Raw genomic sequence first — 23,242 nt, forward strand, 5'->3', positions numbered from 1 at the left:
CTGTCTCCACCCACTAGTACTCACACAACTTTGTCATAGGGCGACTATTACCACTCCCAAGGTGTCACAAACAGGAGCTCTCCCGCGGGCACCACTGCAATGTCAGGGCAAGGCAGCCAGGCTGCGCTCTTTCCTCACTGATGCCTGGGCTTGGCTAAGTCCGGAGAAGCAGCATTCTCTAGGGAAAGAAGCCTTCTCAAGTGGGAACAAAAATGAGTGTGAGGCGCACACCCATCCCGGGCACTATGTGAATTTGGGGTGAGTTCTCTTAGTACTGCAGCTGTGGTCAATTTCTAGTTTCTCTAGCGGCTAGTAAGCTGCCCGGCTGGTGCTACTGGGTCTCCCAGTTTTCCTGGGCTTTTCGCAAGCCCACTCGAGCTTGTCATCTTTGCACACGTGCAAAGGTCATAAACAGTGGGGGTTGAGCCCAACCAGAGCTTCAGGACCAGACGGCAGCCGGGATCAAAGGTCGGCGGGGCAGCCGAGAGGCTGAGCCTGCGCAGTCCCGCTCCCGCCTTGGAGAGAAAGGGTGGCGGCAACGCGGGCTCGTTACACCGGCGTGCTCGCAAGAGGCGGGAAAGTCTTAGCTCGGGTCGCCGCGTCCCCTCCTCTTCCTGCCCCGTCCACCCGTCTGCCCAGCGAGCCTGTCCTCGTCCGGCACCTGGGCCCCGAGGGAGGGGGACGAGAAGGGCCCCGGGCTTCTGACTCATCATCTCCAACCCCTTTCTCGCGCGCGCTCCAAGTCTCAGGACTTTGGATTTGGGCTCTGTGGGTTGGGGGGGGGCGCGGCGACAGCATTTGGGAAACCCAGCCCTGCCGAGGGCCAGCCCCCAGCCCCTGCCCGTCCCCGAAGCTGCCAGAGGGAGGCCCGTGGCCCCACAGTCAGCTCTCAGTTGCCGTGGGTGGGGCGGCGGCGCCCCCGCGCAGGACAACCCGCCTGGCGCCTCCCCGCACGCGGGGCCAGTGGTCGCGTCCGAGGAAACTCTCGGCTAGGCCCCGACTTCCAGCGCCTCGCGTCACTCAGCCGATGCACAGCGCCCCCATCCCGGAGGGAAGGCTCTTTATTTCCCATCAGGCCACGGGGCAGCGGGGGCAGCCCGGGACTTGTAGTCTTCGCTAGAGTAGAAAGGAACCGGATCGAAGGGAGAAAAAACTAAAGCACCCGTGAATTGATTGCCGAGAATGGGCTTGTACGGGACCCCGGGCTTGGAGTGGATGGGCTTGCGAAAGGTGGAAAGAAGAGAAATAAGTGAGATGAGGCAGATGTGAAGCTGTATGGGGAGGCGACGGGTAGGGAGGGGAAGGATGGAAGGGAGGAAGGGGGTACAGCTGAAAGTTGGTTTAAGGATGTCCTGCAGGAGGGCAGCTTTCCAGGGCAATGAGGCGAGGGAAGACTCCGGTTCAGGTATAGCTAGGGGTAGCGGGGAAGGGAAGAGCAAGGGGCCTAGTCTGCATGAAAACTGAAGGCGCTCCTCCGGACTTCATGTAGGTCTCAGAGGACTCCATCTAGCTTCTGAGTTCTGTGGAGTGGGGGCCAGAAGGGTTTGGAGAACGCTCCTGCCGGGTTAGTGGAGCAGGACTTGTCTGCCTCCGCTTGCCAGCTCACTCATTTGTTGCATTTGCTGTGCTAGCCACTGTGGGACCATTCTCCAAGGCAGCAACTTCCTCCAACTCAGAGAGACCCTAAAAGCCAGACAGTTGTGAGGGGAGCAAACTGTAGGGGTGAGAAAGGAGGAATCCCAGACAGAAACAACTTCCTCCTTTTCTTCCATTTTTTCTTGTTCCCATAGTTCATCCGATATTTAGGCAGCTTCCTAATGCTCTCCCGCATTTTTAGTCTCAGCCATTTAGATACCCAGTTCCCTCTTACTCAACGCTAGGGAAGAAATGTCTAAAACCAGAAAACCAGTTTCCGGCTACGACCCCTTCTCTCCCTCCGCCCCCACTAATCCCATTATTTTCTCTTAAGTGCCACTGACCACAATAGCCAGTAAAAAAATCAGCTGCTAGCTCACTGCTCCATACTTTCCTCCATGCCCTGAATACCTCCTCCAGCTCCTGGTAGTGCAGACTCTGGCTCCTGCAGCATCCTGGCTTCCTCTGGCTCAGCAGGAATAGCGAGTATGCGGAGACCAGCACTCCCCCTAGGGTGAAGGCCTCAGTGCTGAGCTCCACCACCAGCAAGCCAGCCAGCTGCGGGTAGACAGGGCTGAGGATGCTACAGGGAACCTGTTTGCCCCTGCCCCTTTCCCTCTTCATCTCCTCATCCTCCCACCTTCTCCTTTATTCACCCATACCTGGGAGGGGGCAGCTGGGGCAGGCCCCAAAGCTGTCTTCATCACCTCGACCACCACCACGATAAAGCCCAAGATCAGACTGAAGATGTTGAGTATCATCATGGCCTGCACCTGCCAGTGAGCCAGTTCAGCCCTGCCCAGCCTAGGGGACTCATTGCCACCCCAAGCCCCACCTGCAGCCTAGCCCCAAAACAAAACTCAGCTCCTATTCCTCCACCTCCAAACAGGGCCATGAGCCCTCTAATTTCTTGCTTTCCCTCCTCAGTTTTTGAGTCCAGTCAGGGGCAGAGAGCTGGAAGGATTAGTTAACATTTAGTCACTTCCTGGGCTGATTGGTTTGTGTGCGTGGACGTGTGTGCATGCGTGTGTGGGGGGGGTGGTGGTGGGAGAACAGTGCTGCATTCTCTTCCCCTCCTACCTTCCAGAGGCGGGGTGCTCTGCGCAGCTCAAGGGTGACAATCCCAGTGAGGAGACCCTGAATGGTGAGAAAGGCAAATGTTGAGCTCTGGCCCCATTAAGGAGGGGCCTCCAGGACCTTCCTTCCACCCTTCCTTGTGGTGGGTCTTACCAATGCTCCAGGCCCAAGTGGCAGTGCTGTGGCCATGTGACAAGCAGAGTTCAGGCAGGCAACGGAGACTGCAAAGGGCACCACGCCCACTGCCAGCCATAGCTGACTCACCTGGAGGCCGGACACAGGGTAGTGGAAGGGGATACAGAGATCAGCAATTGGGAGGAATGCACGTTGGCAGAAAGTAGTCAACCAAGGGCAAGTGAGGGAATGGGATATTATTTAATTTTTCTGTCTCATGTCCAAGTTTGGTTACTTACCTATGTGTTTTCCCCACACGATGGAAGCTAATTGGGGATTAAGGGTCTTGCTTCATTATTCTATGCTTTCTCCACCCTCCTCCCACTCAGAGGCTAGCACAGTTTCAGGCACGGGGTAGGTGCTCCCTAAACACAGATAGAATTGAATTGGGGTGCAATTGGACATGCTGAAGGTTGGGGTGGGGCAGCCTGGCCTCACCGCCAGCACCAAGAGGTGCCCACTCTGCTTGTGCCTTGCCCAGTGCTGTAGCTTTTCCAGACGAAGCTTGGGTCTCTTCTGCTCCCACTGAGCAGCTTTCTCCTCCATGGCTCCCTTGCTCACTGGAGTTCAGTGCTTCCTAGGCTGGGAGAAATGCATCATGGCACCTATCAGGAGATAGGACATGCAGAAACAGCTCTTTCCGCTGTCCCTTTGCCCACTTCCAAAATCCAGGGAGTTGAGGCTCAGGGCCTCAGACCTACCTAGTCTGAAGGTGCTACTCCAAAGGGATGGGACCCAGCTGAGCCTGGAGCTCCTGGCAGGGTCCGGTAGCTCAGAGCAGACGACGACAAACTTGTTTTGGCAGAGACAGGCTGTCAGGGCCGGGTGTGGTGGGGCAAAGGTCCCCACTGAGAGCCTAAGGATCCAGGGAGTGGCCATGGGTAGACACCAGCCTCAGTTCATTCCACAAGACCGCCCAGCCCTGCCTTGCTCTGTCCCTCTTTCCCGTTGCCGCCCTCTCTGCCCATCCGGGGTCCTCTTCTGATTGCTCGCCTCATCCCAATGGACACTACCACCCTGGGGTCCCAGTTTCCCCCCATTTCCGTCTAATCTTTCTCCTTTTTTTGCTTCCACCTCAGATTACCTGCTGTTCCCTAGGGAAATCCCATGTTACTGTCTGAATTGGTCCCCTGTCATTACCACTTGCAGTGTTGTCTCAAGACCAGGCAAGGTTTAATTCCCCTGGCTTCCTGTCTCTCACTTCTGGACAGTTTCTCCTCTCTTCTTCCTTTCTTGAAGGATTTACTCTGGATTGGACACGAAGTAGATGGGGATCCCTATTTAGAGTGGGGATTTTTTAATGTTATGGTGTTAACTTGCAGCAAGATATGTATAGAAAATAGTCCTCAAATGGTCAGTCTTGGGAAGGACACTACTGCACCAAAGGATATTTTTGAGAGATACAGGTTGCCTTGCAGTCAGGCTGACTTGGACTAGAATCTCAGTTCTGTCACTTTCCCAGCTGTGTGACCTTGGATACATTATTCTACCTATTTGAACCTCAGTTTGTTCAAACTGAGTGATAAAAAGGGGGCTAATAATATGACTGTGAGGGGTTGTTGGACTCACGGTGGGCACTTAATAACCATCGGTGGTGCAGTGAGGTCACACTGATGTGCCTGATGCCCATATATTAAAGGCTTATTCAGAAGCTAAGCTGGGGACATCTGTTTCTACAGTAAGAAGCAGAACCAGCTTGGCCCGAATATATACACTATGGATCAAACATAGGAAAGGTGCAGAGCCCGAGATCTGGAGAAAACCAGACCTATGTTCAAATCCAAGATCTACCGGGGTGACCTAGGGCAAGTTGCTTAATCTCTCTGTTTCCTTATCTATAAAAGGAAGTTAATAATACTGATCTCAATACAATACTCAAGGGGTTGCCTTGAGTATTAAAAGAGAAAATGCAATGAACTAGCTCAGCCCGGTACCTAGCACTTAAGTGCTCAATAATTGTTAGTGACTATTATCATTATTATTACTGAAGGCATTAGAAGACTGAGCCAGAAGACTTCTGGGAGTTAGTACTGACAGGCAGGGTCCTGGGAGGCAAGTGGTCCTTTGTAAGACCCTTCTGTCCTGCTTCGTGCTGGGCCAACACTCATTGGAGCACTGTGTCCACTCTTCTTTCCTGGGGAGTGGGAATCACATTTAAAGGGATCTGGAGAAGTTGTGTGTCTACTCCTGCCTCAGTCCCCATGTGCATTAATTTTATTTGGTGGCCGTGGCCTGGCAGAATGTGAAATGTTCGGCTTGCTCTGAGGATCCCTGAGCTGGTAGGCCAGTGGAAAGAGACTCTTTAGCTTCATTTTCCTTACCTGTAAATGCAGACTGATTATATTTCAGAATGTTATTGCAAGGATTCTATACTATTAAATAAGTGAACAGGCATTCCGTCAATATTGATTAAATCTGAGTATACTACTTACAAATTTGTAGCCCCTGTCTAGATTACAATCTGCTCATGGGAGGGTACTACAAGCCCCTCATCTGCTCATCCCCCACAGTGCTAAGCATAGTGCCTGGTACTCGGTAAGCAATTAGTAAATATTTGTTGTATTGAAGAGCCATTAAAGTGACTTAGGGAATGGAAAAGAGAATTTGAGAGGAAGGAGTAGGATTTGTTTATCAAGAACAGAAAGGACCGAAGAGTAACTTTAATAATGTTTCTTATACGGCAGACATTAACTATCTCTATTATCGCCCCTCCTCCTCCTCCCCAAAAAGAGAGACAGAAATTGTAAGGGAGAGGCTTTGAGATAAAACCCCAGGAAGAACTTCCCGAGTCTGTGCATGTTGGGGCAGAAAGAGCGGCAGAGCCAACTCCTTCCCTGGTATGTCCGGGTTTAGGGTGGGAGGGGCAGTCCGGCTTGGAGGCTGGGGGAAGGACGAGATGACCTTTCAAAATCTCTTCCAGTCTCCTGTTGGAATCGTCTGTGCGTCCCACCCCCGCTCACTCCCTCCCTCCCTCCGACAGCGCCCCCCGTCTCCAAACTGCCCGTACCCCGCCCCTGGCGGCCGCCTCTCGCGGCTCCCGGGGTCCCCAGCTCCCTGTCCCCGGAGCCAGAGCCCCGCTCCCGCTCCCGCGCGGCTCCCAGCCCCGCCGCGCCGCCCCCCGCATGCTAATGGCCGGGCCGCCTCCCGCCGCACACAATGCGGGCCAGGGCCGGGGGCGGGGGACCGGGGAGGGGGCGGGGGCCGGGCCGGGGGCGGGGGGGCCGGGGCCCGGCGCATCTCCCCCGGCCCCACGTAACGCTGACGCCCGCGCCGCCGGCCCGCCGCCCGCCGCCGCCGCCGCCGCCGCCGCCCGCTCCGCCGCCGCCCGCCCGGGGCTCGTGAGTAGCCGCTCCCCCCACTCCCGGCCCCCCCCTCCGCTACCCGGCCCCCGCCCCCGGCCCCCTCCCCCCCACCCGGAGGGGGGGCCCGCTCCGCGCGCCCGGCTCGGAGCAGGTGCAGGGGGCGGGGGCGGGGGAGGGGCGCCGGCTCGGCCCCAAGCAAACTTCGCCCAGAGCTCCTGGGGGGGCGGGGTGGGGGCGGCGGCCTCGGAAGCCGAGAGAGCTGGGGGGCCTCGAGGGAGGGGGGGCCAGGTGGGGGAGCCGGGAAAGCGGACACCAAAGGGGAAAGGCCAGCGGGTGGGGGGGGCGCGGACGTCTTTGTAGGGGCCCGAAGGCAGGGCGCGAGGGGCCTGGGGGTGCAGGGCGGCCGAGCCGGGAGCCAGAGTGGATGAGCGCCCCCCGGCTCAGGTAGGGCTGATAGAAGAGGGGGAAGGGACCCAAACTCTCCCGGAGCGGGGGTGGGGGAGGGGAGAGGATGGGGGGTGCTTCCCTCTCTGCGTCCCAAACAAAGTGTCACAAAGAGCTCGGCCGGCGGCAGCGGCGGAGGCGGCTGCAACTCAGCTTTTGTTCTCCCGGCCGGGGTAGCTGAGCCCTGGCCTCCCAATCTCCCAACCCTGCCCCCCATCATCCTTCTAGCTTATCTTCCCCGGGAGGGGACTGGGGTGCTGCTGGAAGAATCTCTTGTGCAGGATCACAGGTCCTGCCCTACTTGCCAACCTACTTCTGGGAGGGAGATTTTCCCAGAGGCTCTCCTGCCCACCCCCCACCCCCTAATCTGAGGACTGAGGCTCATATGGGTGCTAAGACTCTGACCTTTCTAGGGTCAGCTCCAGTTAAGGGGACTTAAGGCTGGTGCCGTGCCCCCTCCCCCAAATCAAGGTCCTCTAGAACTTTCAGAAGAGGGGTCAAGTTGGGACATGCCTGTGGAATAAGATCCACCATGGTGGGGTGGCAGTAGGTCAGCAGGTGTATCTTCCTCTTGTCTCCTGCTGCACATTTGGAGTCAGTGACTGAGGTGCTGTGCCCCCAAATCAGGACAGTGAGGATGGAGGGAAGGAGGCTTTACCAAGAACTCAGTGTAAAAGATGGACATGCTGTGATGTGGGGTCAGTTTAGAGGAACTCCCTGAGCAGTGAGGTTCAGAGGGCCATGGAGAGGAGACCATAAAAGTGAGCTACTGACATGTGCTTGTGATAAAAGTGGTCTTGACTCTAGACCACCTAAGAAGCCCCCTTTCTTTCTTACCTCATCTTGTGCAGTGTTAATCATAATTGGTAGCCGACTTCAGAGGTGTGGGATTCTCAACAGAGCGAAGAACATCAAGTTTTAGAAATGACCAGTGACAGAGGCTTAGCCACAACTGTACCTCAGAAGTCCTGAATCCTTGCCCCTTACACTTTGACCCTAAAAACTTTTGAACCACAGGTTTGAGGGACAATATTTGAGGTCCTTCAGGCAGCAGATGCTTCTGTGTACCCGTCCTTATTTCTAAGTCTTCTCACCAACCCTTCCAGCCCTCCCTAACGCAATAAGATTTGACGGTCCACATCCCCTTCCCCGCCAGCTTTTCTAGCACATAAAAATAATTGGCCTGTTGCTTTGGAACGATTTCCGATCCCTATCCCTGGCTCTGTATCCCTATAGGACCCAAAGAAGGACCAGATAACCCCTGATTCCCGGTGGGGGTGGAAAGTAGGTCATTACTACTGCCTGGCCAAGTCTCGTGGATGGTGTTTAGGGCCTAACTCTAGAAAACTCTGTGATTATTGCCCACAGGCAATACATGCATGCTGTGGGGTCCAAGCCAGTTCATAGATCTTGGACCCTGTCGGTGCTCTCTCCTATTGAAAACAAAACAAAACAAAACACTCATGGGATCAGGTGCCTGGGGCCTCCTTTGGTGTGGAGATGATTCAGGAGGTCTTGACTGGGCCTGGGAAGGTGTCTAAGTGGGTTTTGTTGATTTGAGGCTACCCTCTAGGGAAACTTTCCCTGCTTGGGAATTCAGCTTCAATTTAGGCCTCCTTGTATATCACTTTTTTTCATCCTGGAAAATGCTATGTGCAAAGTAGTTCTTTTGTTTTTGTTTTGTTTTGGCGGAGGAAGCTTTGCCCTGTTCCTACTCTACTGGCTTCATATGTGAGGTCAGCCTCCCGTGAGGTATTTTGCTTGCTGTCCTACAGGCAGTTTTAGGGGCCCTAGAATCTTCTCAGAATCAGAATATGTGCCCATAGGTTAGTCAGCTATGACCATGCAGTATTCCCAGCCTCCCCCCTCCTCCCCCACCATCTGCTTCCTCTGAATATACCAGATTGGCTGTACACCAGGATGTTCCGGGAATCCCCAGGAGAGCAACAGAATGTGATGGACCCAAATACGATGCCTCAGTAACTCATTCCAGGATGTACAAACTGTAACTGTCAGGACACTCCTTATAGCTAATTAAAATTCTTCTAGTTACATCTATTTTCTATTACATTTATCTATTTTCAGTGACATCTAAAAGGCCAAAATAATCCCTCTGGTACCACAGTTCTCCCCCTCCCCCCCCGTGGTTCCCAGATAGGAATTTAAAAAAAATCCTCCAGCTTTTCTCAGTGCTTTATCTGTGGTGCTAAAATGGCAAACGTGGCCCCTCTAGGACTTCTAGCTCTTTCTATGGTACCGAGGTGGCCAAAGTGGCTCCTCTGGTAGCCCACTGCACTCTCCATGGTACTGAAGGGATGACCATTTGTTTTTAACATCTCTCTGGGGTCCAGAAGAGTCCTGTGACTCAGAACCACAAATTTTCGAGCTGGAAGGGACCATCAATATAAATTAGTCCAACCTCCTTATTTTACAGATGAGTAAACTGGGAGGTTAAGTGATTTACTGAAGGTTGCAGGGCTATTAATAGACTGGGCCCACAATAGCCTTGCACTCCTCAGCCCTACTCTTTAATTCACCTTTCATGACACTACTCACAGAGCCTAGCTGGGCTCTTGGTCTCAGGAAAGGGGTTTCTTTGGAGGATCCAGAAGATGACAGTGGATGCCCTAATTTGGAGCTACAGAAATACAAATATTAAACGTGGTGGTGGAGGTTGTTTAGTGACCCTTGGATGAGGACACTTTGTCAATCAACCAACCTCCTGTTAATAAAATTCCCTTAACCCAGATTTCACATGTAACAGGTACCTGCCCCTTCATGGAGTCTTACCATATTCACATTCATTAAATGTCAAAAATTAAAGAAGACTTGGACCTCCAGAGCCTTTTCTCTTCGCTGATAAGCAGTGCTGACTCCTGGCACAGTTCTCTTCTGTTAAAGATCCTTAAGCAAAGTAATGCTTGAGTCCTTTTCTTTCTCAGTAACCCATTTCAGTTTCACAATGCCTATTGTAAGGAAGTTCTTTATATCTCAAATATTCTTTCTATCTCAGGCAAAAAAATAGGTTAGGCCCACATTCATCTAGTGTCGACCAGATACAATTCTAAATGTAAGCTAGGCTGGCTGACTTCTCGGGCTCCCCAGGCCTATTTCCATGAATGTTAATTCTGGGGTTGCTTCTAAGTCCTAATGCTAACCTCTGCAGCTTAGAATCAGGAGAGCCCCCCCGCCCCAATCTTCTCAGTGCTCTTCTCCTTCCTCAGAACTGGAGCTCTGCACATCCCAGGCCCAGGGAATTTCAGCCTGGAGAATTTTAACCCTTTCCTGCTCAGAGCATGTGCTGAGCCCCTATCTGTGCAGATGGCCCAGCCCCGCCCCCCGTCCCTCACTCCAGCCTCTTGAGCTCAGAGCCAGTGTAATCCTCCTCTTGTGTGAGGGAGCCTCTCCCCTGCAGAGAGGAGGAAAGCCTGCCTCGGAACAGCCCTGGACAAAGGGGCTGAGATGCCCCATCAAACTGCAGGCTCCAAGGTTTGAAACACGGGGATGAATCCTATCTGGTATTTGCAGTTTTTAACCCCTTCCCCAGGCCAGGAGCACCCCTTAACTTCCACTCCTCCCCCAACTCTCTCTTCATTCCCTCTCCCTCTGGCTCTCTCCCCCTTCATGCCCCTCCCCCTCTGTCTGTCTCCAGACTCTCTGCTGCTGGGAGGTGTTTCTCTCCCATGCATGAATGAGTCTCTGTAATGAATGGAAATGAATGGATCAGGAATCCAGGCGGAGGGAGGGAGAACGAGGGGGAAGAGACAGAAAGACAGGATAAGGGCAGAAGGAAGGACTGTGGAGTGTGGAAGGATGTTTGGCTGGCGGGTCAGTTAGGGGTCTGAGAGCAACTGGTCTCACTTGGACAACTGGGGAGCATGGCAGGCCCACCCCGTTTGCTCATTAAGCTGCACAGCCTAACTTAAATGAGAGAGGGGTATACTGTGATGGTTTCTACCACCAGGGGGTGGTGGTGGTGGTGATGATGATGGTGGTGGTGGTGATGGTGGTGGTGGTGATGGTAGTGGTGGTTTTGGACTAGGCATTTAAAATGAATAATTTGGGGGAAGACATCTGGGTTATCAGGGAGCCTGTGGGCTGGGCAAATCAAGGAGTACAAATTTTGAAGACGGCAGCCCCCTCCTGTCTCAGGGTGCAAGGAAGGGTAATGAAGGGATAGGTTGCAGGAGTAGGGGCTGCTAAGAGTATGGGGTTGGGGGTGCCTCTTTCCACTGCTGAAAACCAGGGCTCATCTTTCCCTCCAAACCTGTCTCTCTTGCTTTAGCTCTTCAGCACCTGTTGCCTTCACTAGCAGCTTTTCCTCCTCCTCTTCCCTGCACTCCCCAGAACCAAAGAATGTGAAGGGGGTCCATGGAGGTGAGTGAAGAAGCCCTGGCCTGAACCAGCAAGTACTTAACAATTATACTCCTTCCCCTCCCCACCTCTCTTAGAAGTTATGTCTGTGGCCCCAACAGCTCAATTCCCATTCATATCCCACTTCCCCAAGGTGAGTGGGAAGGGCACTCGGTGTTCCTGATCCAGGCCCCAGCCCACCCTCCCTCGAGTTCTTCTGGCCTTCCACGCCCTTGCTTTCCCCACAGCTGTCCCTTCTCCATCCCTTGCTCTACTCAGGTCTTTCTCCACAGGGCTCACGTCCCCGCGCCCCGGGCGGCCACTTAGCGCCCTCGCCGCCCGCCTTCGACGGCGAACTGGATCTGCAGCGCTACTCCAACGGGCCAGGCGTGAGCGCCGGGTCTCCAGGGATGGGAGCGGTGGGCTGGTCCGAGAGTCGTGCAGGCGAAAGGCGCTTCCCCTGCCCTGTATGCGGGAAGCGCTTCCGCTTCAACTCTATCCTGGCTTTGCACCTGCGGGCGCACCCAGGCGCCCAGGCCTTCCAGTGCCCGCACTGCGGCCACCGTGCAGCGCAGCGTGCCCTGCTACGCTCGCATCTGCGCACGCACCAGCCCGAGCGCCCGCGTAGCCCCGCCGCACGCCTGTTGCTGGAGTTGGAGGAGCGCGCGCTACTGCGCGAGGCCCGGCTGGGGAGAGCCCGAAGCTCAGGGGGCATGCAGTCCACCCCTGCCACTGAGGGCCTGGCGCGGTCCCAGGCTCCTTCGTCGTCCGCCTTCCGTTGCCCCTTCTGCAAAGGCAAGTTTCGCACCGCGGCGGAGCGCGAACGCCACCTGCACATCCTGCACAGGCCCTGGAAGTGCGGCCTGTGCAGTTTTGGCTCCAGCCAGGAGGAGGAGCTGCTGCATCACAGCCTGACGGCCCACGGAGCTCCTGAGCGCCCCCTGGCGGCCAGCTCGGCTGCACCCCAGCCTCAGCCTCCACCCCAACCTGAACCCAGATCAGTCCCAGAGTCTGAGCCGGAGCCTGAACGTGAGGCAGCCCCCGCCCCCGCTCCTGCCGCTCCCGAGGAGCCCCCCGCGCCCCCGGAGTTCCGCTGTCAAGTGTGTGGCCAGAGCTTTACGCAGTCCTGGTTTCTGAAGGGCCACATGCGCAAGCACAAGGCGTCCTTCGATCATGCGTGTCCCGTGTGTGGCCGCTGCTTCAAGGAGCCCTGGTTCCTTAAGAACCATATGAAGGTGCACGCCAGCAAGCTGGGCCCGCTGCGTGCCCCGGGGCCTGGTTCCGGGGCTGCCCGGGCCCCCCAGCCTCCTGACCTGGGCCTGCTGGCCTATGAGCCGCTGGGCCCCGCGCTCCTCTTGGCCCCGGCGCCCACTCCCGCTGAGCGCCGTGAGCCTCCGAGCCTCCTGGGCTACCTGAGCCTGCGAGCTGGCGAGGCCCGGCCCAATGGTGAGGGTGCCGAGCCTGGGGCTGGCCGCAGCTTCGGAAGCTTCCGCCCACTGCCCTCCGCTCTCCCGGCCCGGGCTCGCCGGCATCGCGCCGAAGAGCCAGAGGAGGAAGAGGAGGTGGTGGAGGCGGAGGAGGAGACCTGGGCCCGCAGCAGGGCGTTGGGCCCTCTGGCTTCACTGCACCCGCGCCCAGGCGAGGGGCCAGGGCACTCTGCGCCTGCTGCGGGGACCCAAGCAAGGTCCACCGCCACGCAGGGTATGTAAGGGGTCTTTTCCCTCCAAGGTTTCCACATTCTGGGCCCATCTGATGCCACCACTGCCCTCCTGTCCCCTCTTCTTTAAAAAGGACCTATCTTTTAATTCTTGGTTTTTTTTTTTTTTTTTCACTCCTGGAGGCCACTTTTCAAGGGCATAGCACAACTCACAACAAATCCAACCCCTCAGGTTCCCTCAAACATACTGTTTCCTTCTGGGGCCCTGAGGGGAAGCAATCCTAAGGGGTGGGTGTGGGGCGCATGGCCCTGATAGGGTTAGGGCAAAGGGCCTTTCTGACTTCCCTTAACGTGTGTGTTGCAGAAGAGAATGGGCTATTGGTTGGAGGGACCCGGCCTGAAGGGGGCCGGGGAGCCACAGGAAAGGATTGCCCCTTCTGTGGAAAATCTTTCCGCTCTGCGCATCACCTTAAAGTGCACCTGCGAGTGCACACAGGTGAGGGAGGCAGCCTCTGGGGTGCGGAGGGACCTGGAGGGCGGGAAGAGACATGAGAGAGCTACCGGAAACGCAGCGTTCAGATTGGCCAGTTGAGATGGGGGAATGCTGCTCTGTTGAATGAGACGGGGTGGGGGTGGCAGTGTGTTTTTCTGGTCCAGAGACGCTTGTGCAGAGAGCGAAATGCGGGTGGGGGCGGGCGGTGATCGTGCCTCTGTGACCCTGTCGCACCCCTTTCTCCAGGCGAGCGCCCCTACAAGTGTCCGCACTGCGACTACGCGGGCACCCAGTCCGGCTCGCTCAAGTATCACCGGCACCGCGACCACCGAGAGCAGAGGAGCGGGGCGGGCCCCGGACCACCCCCGGAGCCGCCACCCCCTTCCCAGCGGGGTTCGGCACAGCAGGCACAGCAGTCGGGAGCCAAGCCGGCTTCGCAGCCTGCGACCTGGGTGGAGGGCGCGGCGAACCCCCGGCCTCCTTCGAGCGCGGCGCCGGGGTCCCGTCGGAAGCCCGCCAGTCCCGGGAGGACCCTGCGCAACGGGCGAGGCGGTGAGGCCGAACCCCTGGACCTGTCCCTGCGGGCGGGGCCGGGAGGCGAGGCTGGGCCGGGGGGTGCCCTCCACCGATGCCTCTTCTGCCCCTTCGCCACTGGAGCCCCTGAGCTCATGGCCTTGCACCTGCAAGTGCACCACAGCCGCAGGGCTCGGGGCCGCAGGCCGCCCCAGGCCGACGCGTCTCCGCCCTACGCCCCTGCACAATCGGGAGAGACCCCTCCCAGCCCTCCGCAGGAAGGGGAGGAGGGCCCCGGGCTGTCGAGATCGGGAGAGGCGGGGCTGGGGGGACAAGAACGGTAGGGAGCCCTCTTAGGGGCGGTTAGCTTAGTGAGCTCACCCCGCGGGAGCGGGGGAGCGCTAGAGGTAGTTGGGTAGAGCAGCCAGCAGGGGGCAGCGTGGGACCCATATCCCAGCCCCAGGCGGACCAGAGGTGGAGGGGGTGGAGGGCGTGGCGGGCGTAGGAGGGTGGGCGGGCGCTACCCACCCAGCCCAGGGGAGAGTCACAGTGCCTTAGAAGTGGCAGGGGTGAGGATCAAAGAACGGGGTCCCAGGGCTGGCAGAGGGTTGTGTCCCTGTTGAGGAGCCGCTCTGCCAGTCTTTGCTGGTCCATAGGCGTGAGAGTTTATTTTTGTACAATGGGTGGGGGTGGGGGGCACTGTACCCTTCTAGCCCCTTCAGGGGCCCTGTAGACGTCGCTATTTTTGGTACGATTCCTGTCATCCCTGTCGCAGAGTTGTGTCCCCAATAAACAGGTGTCTTGAGGCACAGGGCGCTGTGTCTGTCTGCCTATGTCCTGTCCTCCTTGGAGATTTTGTCGGAAATACTTCTGCAGGCGCTTAGCGATCACCCAAAGAGCTTAACGAGGAATGAGAAATCTTGGGCTTTACCCCCAGACTTCGGCTTCAGTAACTCTGGGGGTGGGGCCCAGGAATTAGCATTTAGCAAGCAGCCTAGGGGACTCTCACACCTGTGGTCTGAGGACCTCATCCTGAGAACTGCTGGACTGTGCTGGATCCAGCTTGAGGGTGACCACCTCAGCCTCCGGAAGTGGGTGCAGCGGGACAGGAGGAACTTGGCAGAGTGCACTGAGCCTCCGAGAGCCACCGTGGAGGAGGCACATTCTCCCACACCCAGGCTCAGTTTGGGGCCAGGAAGGGGTACTGGGTGCCTTGAAGCCTTGGTTTTTATTTTCTGTGTTCCAGTTAATGGTTGGGTGAGGGGAAGTTCTCAAGGTGGCAGTGTCACTTCAACCCAGAGGTCTGCTCTAGCTCTTCCGACACAAAGTGTGAGTAAATACGTTTAATATAACAATAGTATTATAACAACAGTAATTACATGTATAAAGTTTGCAGCCCCCCCCCCCCCATAATGGTTTGCATAGCTCCATTTCCTATGCCACTCCAGAGTGGAGTCACCAGAACTACAGCTGACCTGGCAGAGATGAGTCTTCTCAGGAAGAGTCCGGGTAGCACCGGACGGAGGGGAGGACGCAGGCTGTTGGGGGAGGGCCGACACGGAGCAGTGTCCTGGGAGTAGGCAGTGGCCCGGGATGGGGAAGGACTGGATGAGGGATCATTTCTCCACCTCCAGGGTACGAAGGCAAGCAAGTGTGGCCACGCTGGTTCCTGTAGGAAGGCACCCGGCTGGAGAGAGCTAGGGACAGCAGCAGGGAAACACGCTGGTCCTGCGACCTCCTCTCTGTCCAGGAAGCAGAGAGAAGGAATTCAGTGCTCTTCCAGTCCTCCACTATGTCCCACTGCCATCCTGGCCCCAAATGTGCTGACAGGAGGGACTGCAGCCAAGTTCTCCAGCTTCTCTAGAAGCCAGGAGAGAAGAGGGAGATGGGTCGGGAGAGGGAAGAAGCTGACTTGCAAGCAGCTGGGGGAAGGAAGGCAGTTGATGCAAGAAGTTAGGCGTGTTGGATATAGTGGAGAGGGGGTACTGACTTACCCAGGTCACAGAGGAGTGGTGGGGTCACTCAGGGCTCGGGCATGACTCTGCAAGGAGATGAACTGCAGTGAACTTAAAGGGCAAGGAAATGTCCTCGTTCCTATATCCACCCCCCCCCCAAGCCTGCCAATTCACCTCTCTCCTCCTCCCCCAAATTCCTCAATTTGGCTGATTTAATCCAAGTCCAGATGCTGTTGGCATTCCCCCCTTTCCATCCGCTCCTGCACTGTGTTCCTTATTAAAGACTCCTTTTCACTTCTGACCTTGCTGCCTCTCAGTCAGGTCTAGGGGGAGAGGAGAAAGGCAGACTGGACAATATATCCAACCTGTGGTCTTGCTGGGAGCACAGGCTCATTGGTTCTCCCTGCCCCCGTGGGTTGGATGAGAATAGCCCACTCAGAAAGTGGCTGAAGAGATCACCCCACTGCCAGCCCTAGTATAGGGACTTACCTGCCGGGACAGCCCTAAGATCCCTCCACTGGCCAGAGTGGGAGTGCTGCTCCCAGGGTGGGGGGGTTGCAGGCTGGGGCTGTTTCTTGGTCCTGGGGACACATCTCCAGAAGAGTCAAGTGTTTCTGGGGCTGGAGGGGAAGCTAGGGTGAGAGCAGGGTATAGAACCCCTCTAGATTACCTTAAGCAACCAAGCTGCTCCATCGGGGAAGAAAAAGCTCCATAGCAACAGGAAGCTGTGAGTCACCATAGCAATCCAGTTGCAAGAGAACCCCCCCACCAAGAGGCAGGAAATTGTCAGCAGCATCATTAGAGCAAACCAGGGAAGAAGCGACAGGAAACTATAAGGACTGCCGTGGTGAACCAGGAGGGTACAACAGGAAGCTGAGCAGTTTCCATAGAAACCCAAGGAGAGCTAGAGAGAGAGGTACAGAGGAAGTGCTTCTTAGCAACAGGCTGCTGTAAGCATTATCCTAGCAACCAGATGGACGGCTCTTTTAGCAATGGGGAAGCTGTACATGGTTGTCATGGCAACTGGGCTACTTGGCTAGAAAAAGGAATTGCTTAGCAGCAAGCAGCCTGAACATCACCACGATGACCCAGCTGTTGGGAGCCACCCCTTGAGAGGTGCCTCACCCAGGGAAATTTGCTTGACGTCCAGATCCCAGGCCTCCTCCTCGACGCGGGCAGGCAGGGAGCAGGCTCCCGGTGAGAGGCCGGGAAGGGAAGGGCCGGCATGCTCAAAGGATGACACGGCCACAGAAGCCCGGGTGCGGGCGGCTGCAGAGAGGGGGGGGGGGGGGGGGGGGTGCTGGTGTGGGAAAGCCCTCCTGGCTCTCTGAAATGACCCTCAGTCTTGCAGAGGGCCTCCCAGTCAGTCCCACAATTTCTGGGAAGACATGTCCACTCATTACCCTTCCTCACTTTTCCACCATGCCTCCCCACTATGCCCTCACTCTCAAGGTCTTGACTCCTGGGGGCCACCCCCCCAGCACTGTGGCCCTCACCTCTTCCAGTGAGCAAGGCACTCAGTGTCCGCTCCCCAAGGGCTTTGATGTCCAGGAAGGGTTTATTCCCAATGCCCATGGAGACCATCTGCTGCACTCGGAGCTCTAGGGAACAGAGACCCTGTTACCAACCTCCTTCAGCGCCCCTCCCCTTTGCTCCAAGCACTATCATGGTGGACTCTTCTGCTCCTTGCCATTTCTCATTCATCTGGTATCTCCTGTTACTCTTGCTCCAACTGTCACAACTTGGATGGTGATGGTGGGCCTTGACTACCTCCTCAGACAGCTGTCTCTTGTCTCCTACATGTTGCATCCTGCCCATTTGGCATCCCAGCCACCTAACTTCTAATACTCACCTTCTGCCCTTTATCTTGGGCATTAAGAGCAAAGCCCTCATTTTTACACACCTTTATAGTTTATCAAGTGCTTCGATAGAAAATCACCTTATTTCATCGTCCCTATCACACGAAGCTGTCACTTTCCTTTTTTCAGATGAGTGGAATGGGGTTCAGAGAATTAAAAACAAAAACCCATCCCCCAAAAAATCCCAGAACAAAACACACAGAAACACTAGTCCAGGTCACACAGCAAGTAAATTCTGGAACCCGGGTCCAGTGAGCACTCCCTCACCCTCTTTTGCCCTGCCATTTGCTCTTGCTTTTCTGAAATGGGTAGCTTCCTCTTTCCTTTTGGTATACCTTAGACTAATTTCTATGCCAGCAATCTCTCTCCAGTCAGATCCGGAATCATCTCCTAAGTCATTCCTTCTCCATCCCACACCCTGTTTTCCCAAATGGTCTCCACACACTCCGACTAACCTCCTCCCGTAAACTGGACCTTAAGCCCACCCCCCTCCCCCCGGCTCTGCTTGGTACCCTTGTTGTGAGCTGCCTGTCTCCACAGCAGCTGGGCAACAGAACTGGTCCACTTGAGCTTGATCTCTGGCGAGGCTGCCTGCAGCGTGTACGCTTCTCGAGTACGCCGCCGCCGGAACCACAACTCAAAGCAGAGTCCGCTGTCCCCGATGTTTTCTGTTAGCCCCATGTCAGCAGTCTGAGAAAGAGCGGAGGAGAGTGGGTGAAGACAGAGTGAGGCCTGGCTAGATGGTACCACATGGAAAAGCACTACACTTAGCTTGGCATCTGGTAGATGTTCAGTAAATGTTTGCTCAACACCTACCATATGCCAAGTGTTCTACATTTAGTCTTCATAACAACCATAATTTACAGAAGGGGAATGCCCAGAGACATGAAGCAACTTGCCCAGGGGCTTATCATAGCTGAGTAGAGAGAGAGGGTTCAAATCCATGTCTACATTATTCCAAACCTAGGCTTTTTTCTCTATACTGTACTCCCCGTCCCCCGCCTCCCCCCATAGCTGGAATGAATGTAGGGAGACAAAGTTTAGAAACCCTTAGGGGATGCCTGGGTGGCTCAGTCGGTTAAACGTCTGCCTTTGGCTCAGGTCATGATCCAGGGGTCCTGGGATAGAGCCCCACATCCAGCTCCTTGCTCAGCGGGGACCCTGCTTCTCCCTCTGCCTGCCGCTCCCCCTGCTTGTGCTCTCTCTCTCTGTCAAATACATAAATAAAATCTTAAAAAAAAGAAAGAAAGAAACCCTTAGAATCACGCCATACTGCCTGATCTAGGACTATAGGTCTCTCTCTCTCTCTCTTTTTTAAGGTTTTATTTTTAAAGTGATCTCTACACCCAACGTGGGGCTCGAGCTCACAACCCAAGATCAAGACTCAGACACAACCAACTGAGCCAGCCAGGTGCCCTGAGGACTGTAGGTCTCTACTGATGTTTATCTGGATACCAAAGCGGTTTCCCTGAAGCAAGGCCTCCCTCCTCTCGTGTTCGGTTCCATTGTTTCCATCAACTTAAGCTATTAAATAGATAGATGATAGATAGATAGATAGATAGACAGACAGACAGATAGATAGAGTCCTTTCTCGTCACCCCCAGGGACCACCCCTAATTCAAAAAGCATATATTCTTAATGGGAAAGGTCCTCGATTCTGGCTTGGAATGCCTTGTGAGTATCCCACATGAATGATAAGGAAAACCCCAATGACAATGACAGGAATTTCTATCACCTCTGACATCCTAACCTGATAGTTGATTAAGGTCAAAACCTGTTTTAGATGATTCAGATTCTGAACCTGGGTGTTTGGAGTTGAATTTCCAGAACATCTTGAGTTCTCAAGAAGAGCATGACTTCCTGTTCCGTCCCTGCCCCCATCCCTCCATCCCAGCATTGTACCTTAAAGGCCTGCTTGTAAACAAAGGTCTCTGAGCCCCCCTCAGGGCCCTTGAGCTTGCTGAACAGGAGGAGATGCTCAAAGAGAAAGACATGCCGAAGGCACTTCTTTCGGCCACAGATGACGGTGAAGGGGTCCCGGTGTAGGAGCTGACCCTGCTCCTTCAGATCTGTCTAGGGAAAGGAAAAGGAAAGATAATTGGTCCTCAAGCCCTTTGGGTATATTTTATGGGGAGTAAAAATGGGATTTATAGGGCAAGGGGCCAACTGTACTGGTTCTCAGGCTGAGTCCGGAAATCAGGGAAGGCCTCAGCCGAGAATCCGTCCACCAGTCACCATGCACAGCACACCTGGCCTAGCCACGTGGTCCGGCCTCTCCAGAGAGAAGGCACCCTGCACAGTGGGGTTTATTACCTCCCATGGGGAGGTCTGTAGACGTTGGAGATCAAGCACCATTCTGACCCAGGAAGAGAATCAGCAAAGAGCCGAAGGGGAAAGAGGCCTATCAGAAGAGGTAGCTTCCCCACCTGTTCTGGACCTTCTGGGTTAGAAAGAGACTAGGTAAGGGAGAATAAGGAATGTGTTGGGCGGTGAGGTGCCCGAGGAAGTGCGGAGGAGATAGGGAAAGAGAAGCACTGGGAATAGAAGAGGAAAGCACAGGCAGAGGTAGATCATGGGATGTTGGGCAGGACATAGCTTCTTTACTTATAGATGAGGACACTGAGGCCCAGGGAAGTTCAGTGACTTGACCAAGGCCATCTAGCTGATTGGAAATTAGAGCTGGGTCCTCTGACTTTGAGTCTGGTTTCTAAAGCCACAGGGCTGGACAGTTTGAACTGGAGTGACGAGCCATGGCCTCACCTCGCAGCCACGCACAGCCTCCACGGCGAGCAGGTCTCTGCCACGGGCCTCCTGTTCCCGGAGCAGCTGCACGGCAGCCCCAAGAGCCTGGCGCTCAGAACTCAGCTCAGGCCCAGCTTCCCTTAGGAGCTCCTCCAGGAGCCGCCCATACCGAGCTAGCTGCTCCAGGGGCTGCTGCAAGGCCCGGGGCAGGGGGGGGCCACTCTCCGCTGAGCCCTGGTTGGGGAGGAGACAGACAGGGATGAGGGGAGGGGCTGGAGCTAGCGGGGGCTGAGCTCTGTCGGGAAGGCGGATGGTATTCCAGGCTTTTGGGGGGTAGAGGAAGCCCAGAGACTGCTGAAGGTAAGGTGGAACTTTCCCCAGAAAGAAAGCAGATAGGAGGTCTGCAAGAGATTCTACCAGCCTCTGAATCTTGAAGGAGAGGAATACAAATAATCCCTTATAGTCTCTGGCTTTTAACTCTTGAAGTCACTTTCACGTAAAGTCTTGTGATCCTCACAGCACTCTGTGAGTTAGATATAGTGGACAGTGCCCCCATTTACCAGATGTAGAAACAGAGGCCCAAGAGTCTTGCCCCAAAGTCCCTCAGGATAAAAACTCAGGCTCGATTGGCTCCCAGTCCAGTGCTCGTCCCACCCTCGGCACTTCGGGGAGATTATTGGACACATCCAGGAAAGCTTTTCTTCCCCGAGAGACTTTGAGGTTGGGTGCGTTTTAGGGATTCCTGGCACCTCTCCTTCTCGTGGGGGTTGGAGCAAAGTTTACCTTGGTTGGGGGGCCAAGTGCAGCCAGACCATTCTCCAGTTTGTGTTGGTGCTTCACGTACTGGGCGTAAAGGCTGAACTGGTCCCCCTGTGCCAGTGGGGAAGAGACAAGCCATCACCTGGTGAGAGACAAGCCTCTCTCTTTCCTCCTTCCCATCCTCATTACAGCGCAAAGGAGAGACAGGCCATTCAGTCTGCCTGGGAAATGACAGGCTCCCACGCAGAGAGTGAAGGCCAGGCAGCACTTGAGGACAGGGACACAGGCTGAGTGGATCCAGAGGGGCCCAGAGAACAGCCCTGGGCCCCAGAGTCTCGGACCACACACTTTCGAGGGGACGGGGAGCAGATACTGAGAATGGATACAGGTGGATGGGGCTGAGACGTGAGAGGGGAGAGGACCTAGAAGAAGTGTTAGGGGTCACTCACATGGCGAAGGAAGCAGGCTCCAATGCGCAGGGGGTGGGTGGCGCAGCCCTGAAGCTCCCGGAGAAAGTGTGTCCGATGGAAGCTGCGCAGCTTCTCCCGGGTACTTAGGGCGGCGGCCCAGGTGCCCCTCAGTTCAGGAGTCAGCTCAGGCCCCGGGGGCGGCACTGGCTCGCTCAAGGTGGCCACGTACTCCTGCTCACAGGCGATCAGCTCCGACACCAGACGCTGCTGGGCGCTGCAGGGGCAACAAGGAGTGTCAGAGGAGGCTGGGCCACGGGACCCCCAACAACACCGGGTTCTTTTCCTGCTGGGCACTTGGGCCTGCCTCTTGGGCAGTAATTGGCCTGGGCTCTTACCTGATGCTTCGCTTGCGCTCCATCCGGGGCGTGCCTACTCCCCAGGGTCCATCTGGACCTCCAGCCCGGCCAAGCAGCACATGTTCTCGGGGCGAGCACGTCCTGTCTACCACCTCGGTACTGGTGACTTCCAGGCCTCGGATCAGCACGGTCCTCGGAGGCCTACCCTCTGCTTCTGGAGCCGAGTCAGGGCCCTCCTCTTCACAGTCCTCCCCACAGGGGGCCAGGGAGCAATGGGATGGGGCTGCACGAGGCCCAGGGCTGCTGGGGAGCAGCAGGGAGCTAAGGCTGGGCGAGGGGCTGTGGGGGCCCCGGGGGGCCCCTCCGCTGCTGGCGCTGTCTGCCCGCCGCCGCCGGTGGCCCCGCGGACTCGCCTCCTCTCCCAGCTGCTGCTGAATCCTCCTCTCCAGCTCTTGGCAGCGGGCCCGGCAGCGGCCCCACTCTCGCAGGGCGGCCGGGCTGCCCAGGTCCAAGGCCAGGGCCCGCATCTCCTGGAAGGTGCCGGCGCTCGGCTCCGGGGCCCGCCGCAGGGCCAGGGCTGCCAGCACGGCCTCCCTACCGGGCCCCGCTCCTGCCAGCCGAGCAGAACCTTCGTTCACCCATTCGTGCGCCTGCCGGGCCGAGGGGGCGGGGATGCGGAGAGAAAGAGTGAGGTCCGCTGCCACTCACGCATGCTGCCCAGTGGCAGCGCCTGTCCTTTTTTTGCTGACGGCTTCCCAGTGCCCAGCCCCCTCTCAGTCCTCTGAGAACACCCCCTTTCCCATCCCAGTGCCACCGCCTACCCGTGTCACTCTGAGCTGGTATGGAGACAGTGGGGCCCGGATGAAAGAAGAACCAGTATTTACAGAGAATTTATCAGTGGCAGGCCCTGTACTAAGTGCTCCTTACATACTACCTATATCATTCTCGCAGCAGCCCTGTGAGGGGGTGTCTATGGAGGCATGCTCAGCTTAGTAACTTGTCCTAGGTCCTTCAGCAAGTAGGTGGCAGAGCCAGGCATCAAAAGAGATGGTCTCCTGAGTCCCTGCTTTTAGCAACTACCTGATCAGCTTCCCCAGGCAGAAGGCAGGCCGGGGTGGGCATGGAAGGAAGAGGCTCTGCACACACCTGCTGGAAAAAGCGCTGTAGCCGCAGGGCTCGATGGAGGCCACTCTCAGCCTGCTCCAGCCGCTGTTCAAAGACATCCAGAACCTTCTGGGAGGTGGTGTCCTCCTCCAGGGCCAGGGCCTCCCGTGCCTGGGCCAGGCGCTCCTGGAGAAAGAAGGCTGCACTCAGACCTGGTCCTCAGCCCCAGTCAGTTTCCTCCTCCTTCCCACCCTGTGCCTCTTCTCCCCTGCCCCTCTCTCCCTTCTCCCCCACCCCTCTCCCCCTTCTCCCTCTGCCCCTCTCTCCCTTCTCCCCCGCCCCTCTCCCCCTTCTCCCTCTGCCCCTCTCCCTCTTCTCCCCTGCCCCTCTCCCCGTTCTCTCTCTGCCC

General features: G+C 56.3%; 3 protein-coding genes across 4 annotated transcripts in view; 1 reads left to right on the forward strand and 2 right to left on the reverse strand.

Moving 5' to 3' along the window:
• Positions 1-1,602: 1,602 nt before the first annotated feature.
• On the reverse strand, positions 1,603-3,432 carry TMEM253 (transmembrane protein 253). Its single transcript, XM_032417501.1, has 6 exons — positions 3,325-3,432; positions 2,866-2,976; positions 2,716-2,772; positions 2,298-2,408; positions 2,047-2,193; positions 1,603-1,683 (listed from the first exon to the last, which is right to left on the reverse strand). Exons 1-6 carry the CDS (start codon positions 3,430-3,432, stop codon positions 1,603-1,605), a joined length of 615 nt encoding a protein of 204 aa, XP_032273392.1.
• A 2,753-nt stretch (positions 3,433-6,185) lies between these two features.
• Positions 6,186-14,522, forward strand: ZNF219 (zinc finger protein 219). 2 transcript variants are annotated; one of them, XM_032417623.1, is made up of 5 exons: positions 6,186-6,224; positions 10,918-11,009; positions 11,279-12,686; positions 13,007-13,138; positions 13,382-14,522. In XM_032417623.1, exons 2-5 carry the CDS (start codon positions 11,004-11,006, stop codon positions 13,990-13,992), a joined length of 2,157 nt encoding a protein of 718 aa, XP_032273514.1. In that variant the 5' UTR covers positions 6,186-6,224; positions 10,918-11,003; the 3' UTR covers positions 13,993-14,522. The 2 variants fall into 2 exon arrangements, with proteins under 2 accessions (XP_032273514.1, XP_032273515.1); XM_032417624.1 differs by lacking the exon at positions 6,186-6,224 and adding an exon at positions 6,567-6,632.
• Positions 14,523-14,978: 456 nt separating this feature from the next.
• ARHGEF40 (Rho guanine nucleotide exchange factor 40) overlaps positions 14,979-23,242 on the reverse strand; it is an 18,793-nt gene continuing 10,529 nt past the window's right edge. Inside the window, exons 13-24 of the mRNA XM_032417625.1 lie at positions 22,876-23,051; positions 21,769-22,379; positions 21,413-21,647; positions 20,988-21,074; positions 20,223-20,438; positions 19,365-19,535; positions 17,975-18,152; positions 17,100-17,204; positions 16,729-16,872; positions 16,093-16,223; positions 15,643-15,689; positions 14,979-15,390 (exon numbers count right to left, since the gene is read on the reverse strand). Coding sequence (XP_032273516.1) covers positions 15,648-15,689; positions 16,093-16,223; positions 16,729-16,872; positions 17,100-17,204; positions 17,975-18,152; positions 19,365-19,535; positions 20,223-20,438; positions 20,988-21,074; positions 21,413-21,647; positions 21,769-22,379; positions 22,876-23,051 — 2,096 coding nt within the window. The 3' untranslated portion in view covers positions 14,979-15,390; positions 15,643-15,647. The remainder of the gene's footprint in view (positions 15,391-15,642; positions 15,690-16,092; positions 16,224-16,728; positions 16,873-17,099; positions 17,205-17,974; positions 18,153-19,364; positions 19,536-20,222; positions 20,439-20,987; positions 21,075-21,412; positions 21,648-21,768; positions 22,380-22,875; positions 23,052-23,242) is intronic.

This window comes from Phoca vitulina, unplaced genomic scaffold (assembly GCF_004348235.1).
Source record: "Phoca vitulina isolate PV1807 unplaced genomic scaffold, GSC_HSeal_1.0 scaffold20, whole genome shotgun sequence".
Taxonomy (NCBI): domain Eukaryota; kingdom Metazoa; phylum Chordata; class Mammalia; order Carnivora; family Phocidae; genus Phoca; species Phoca vitulina.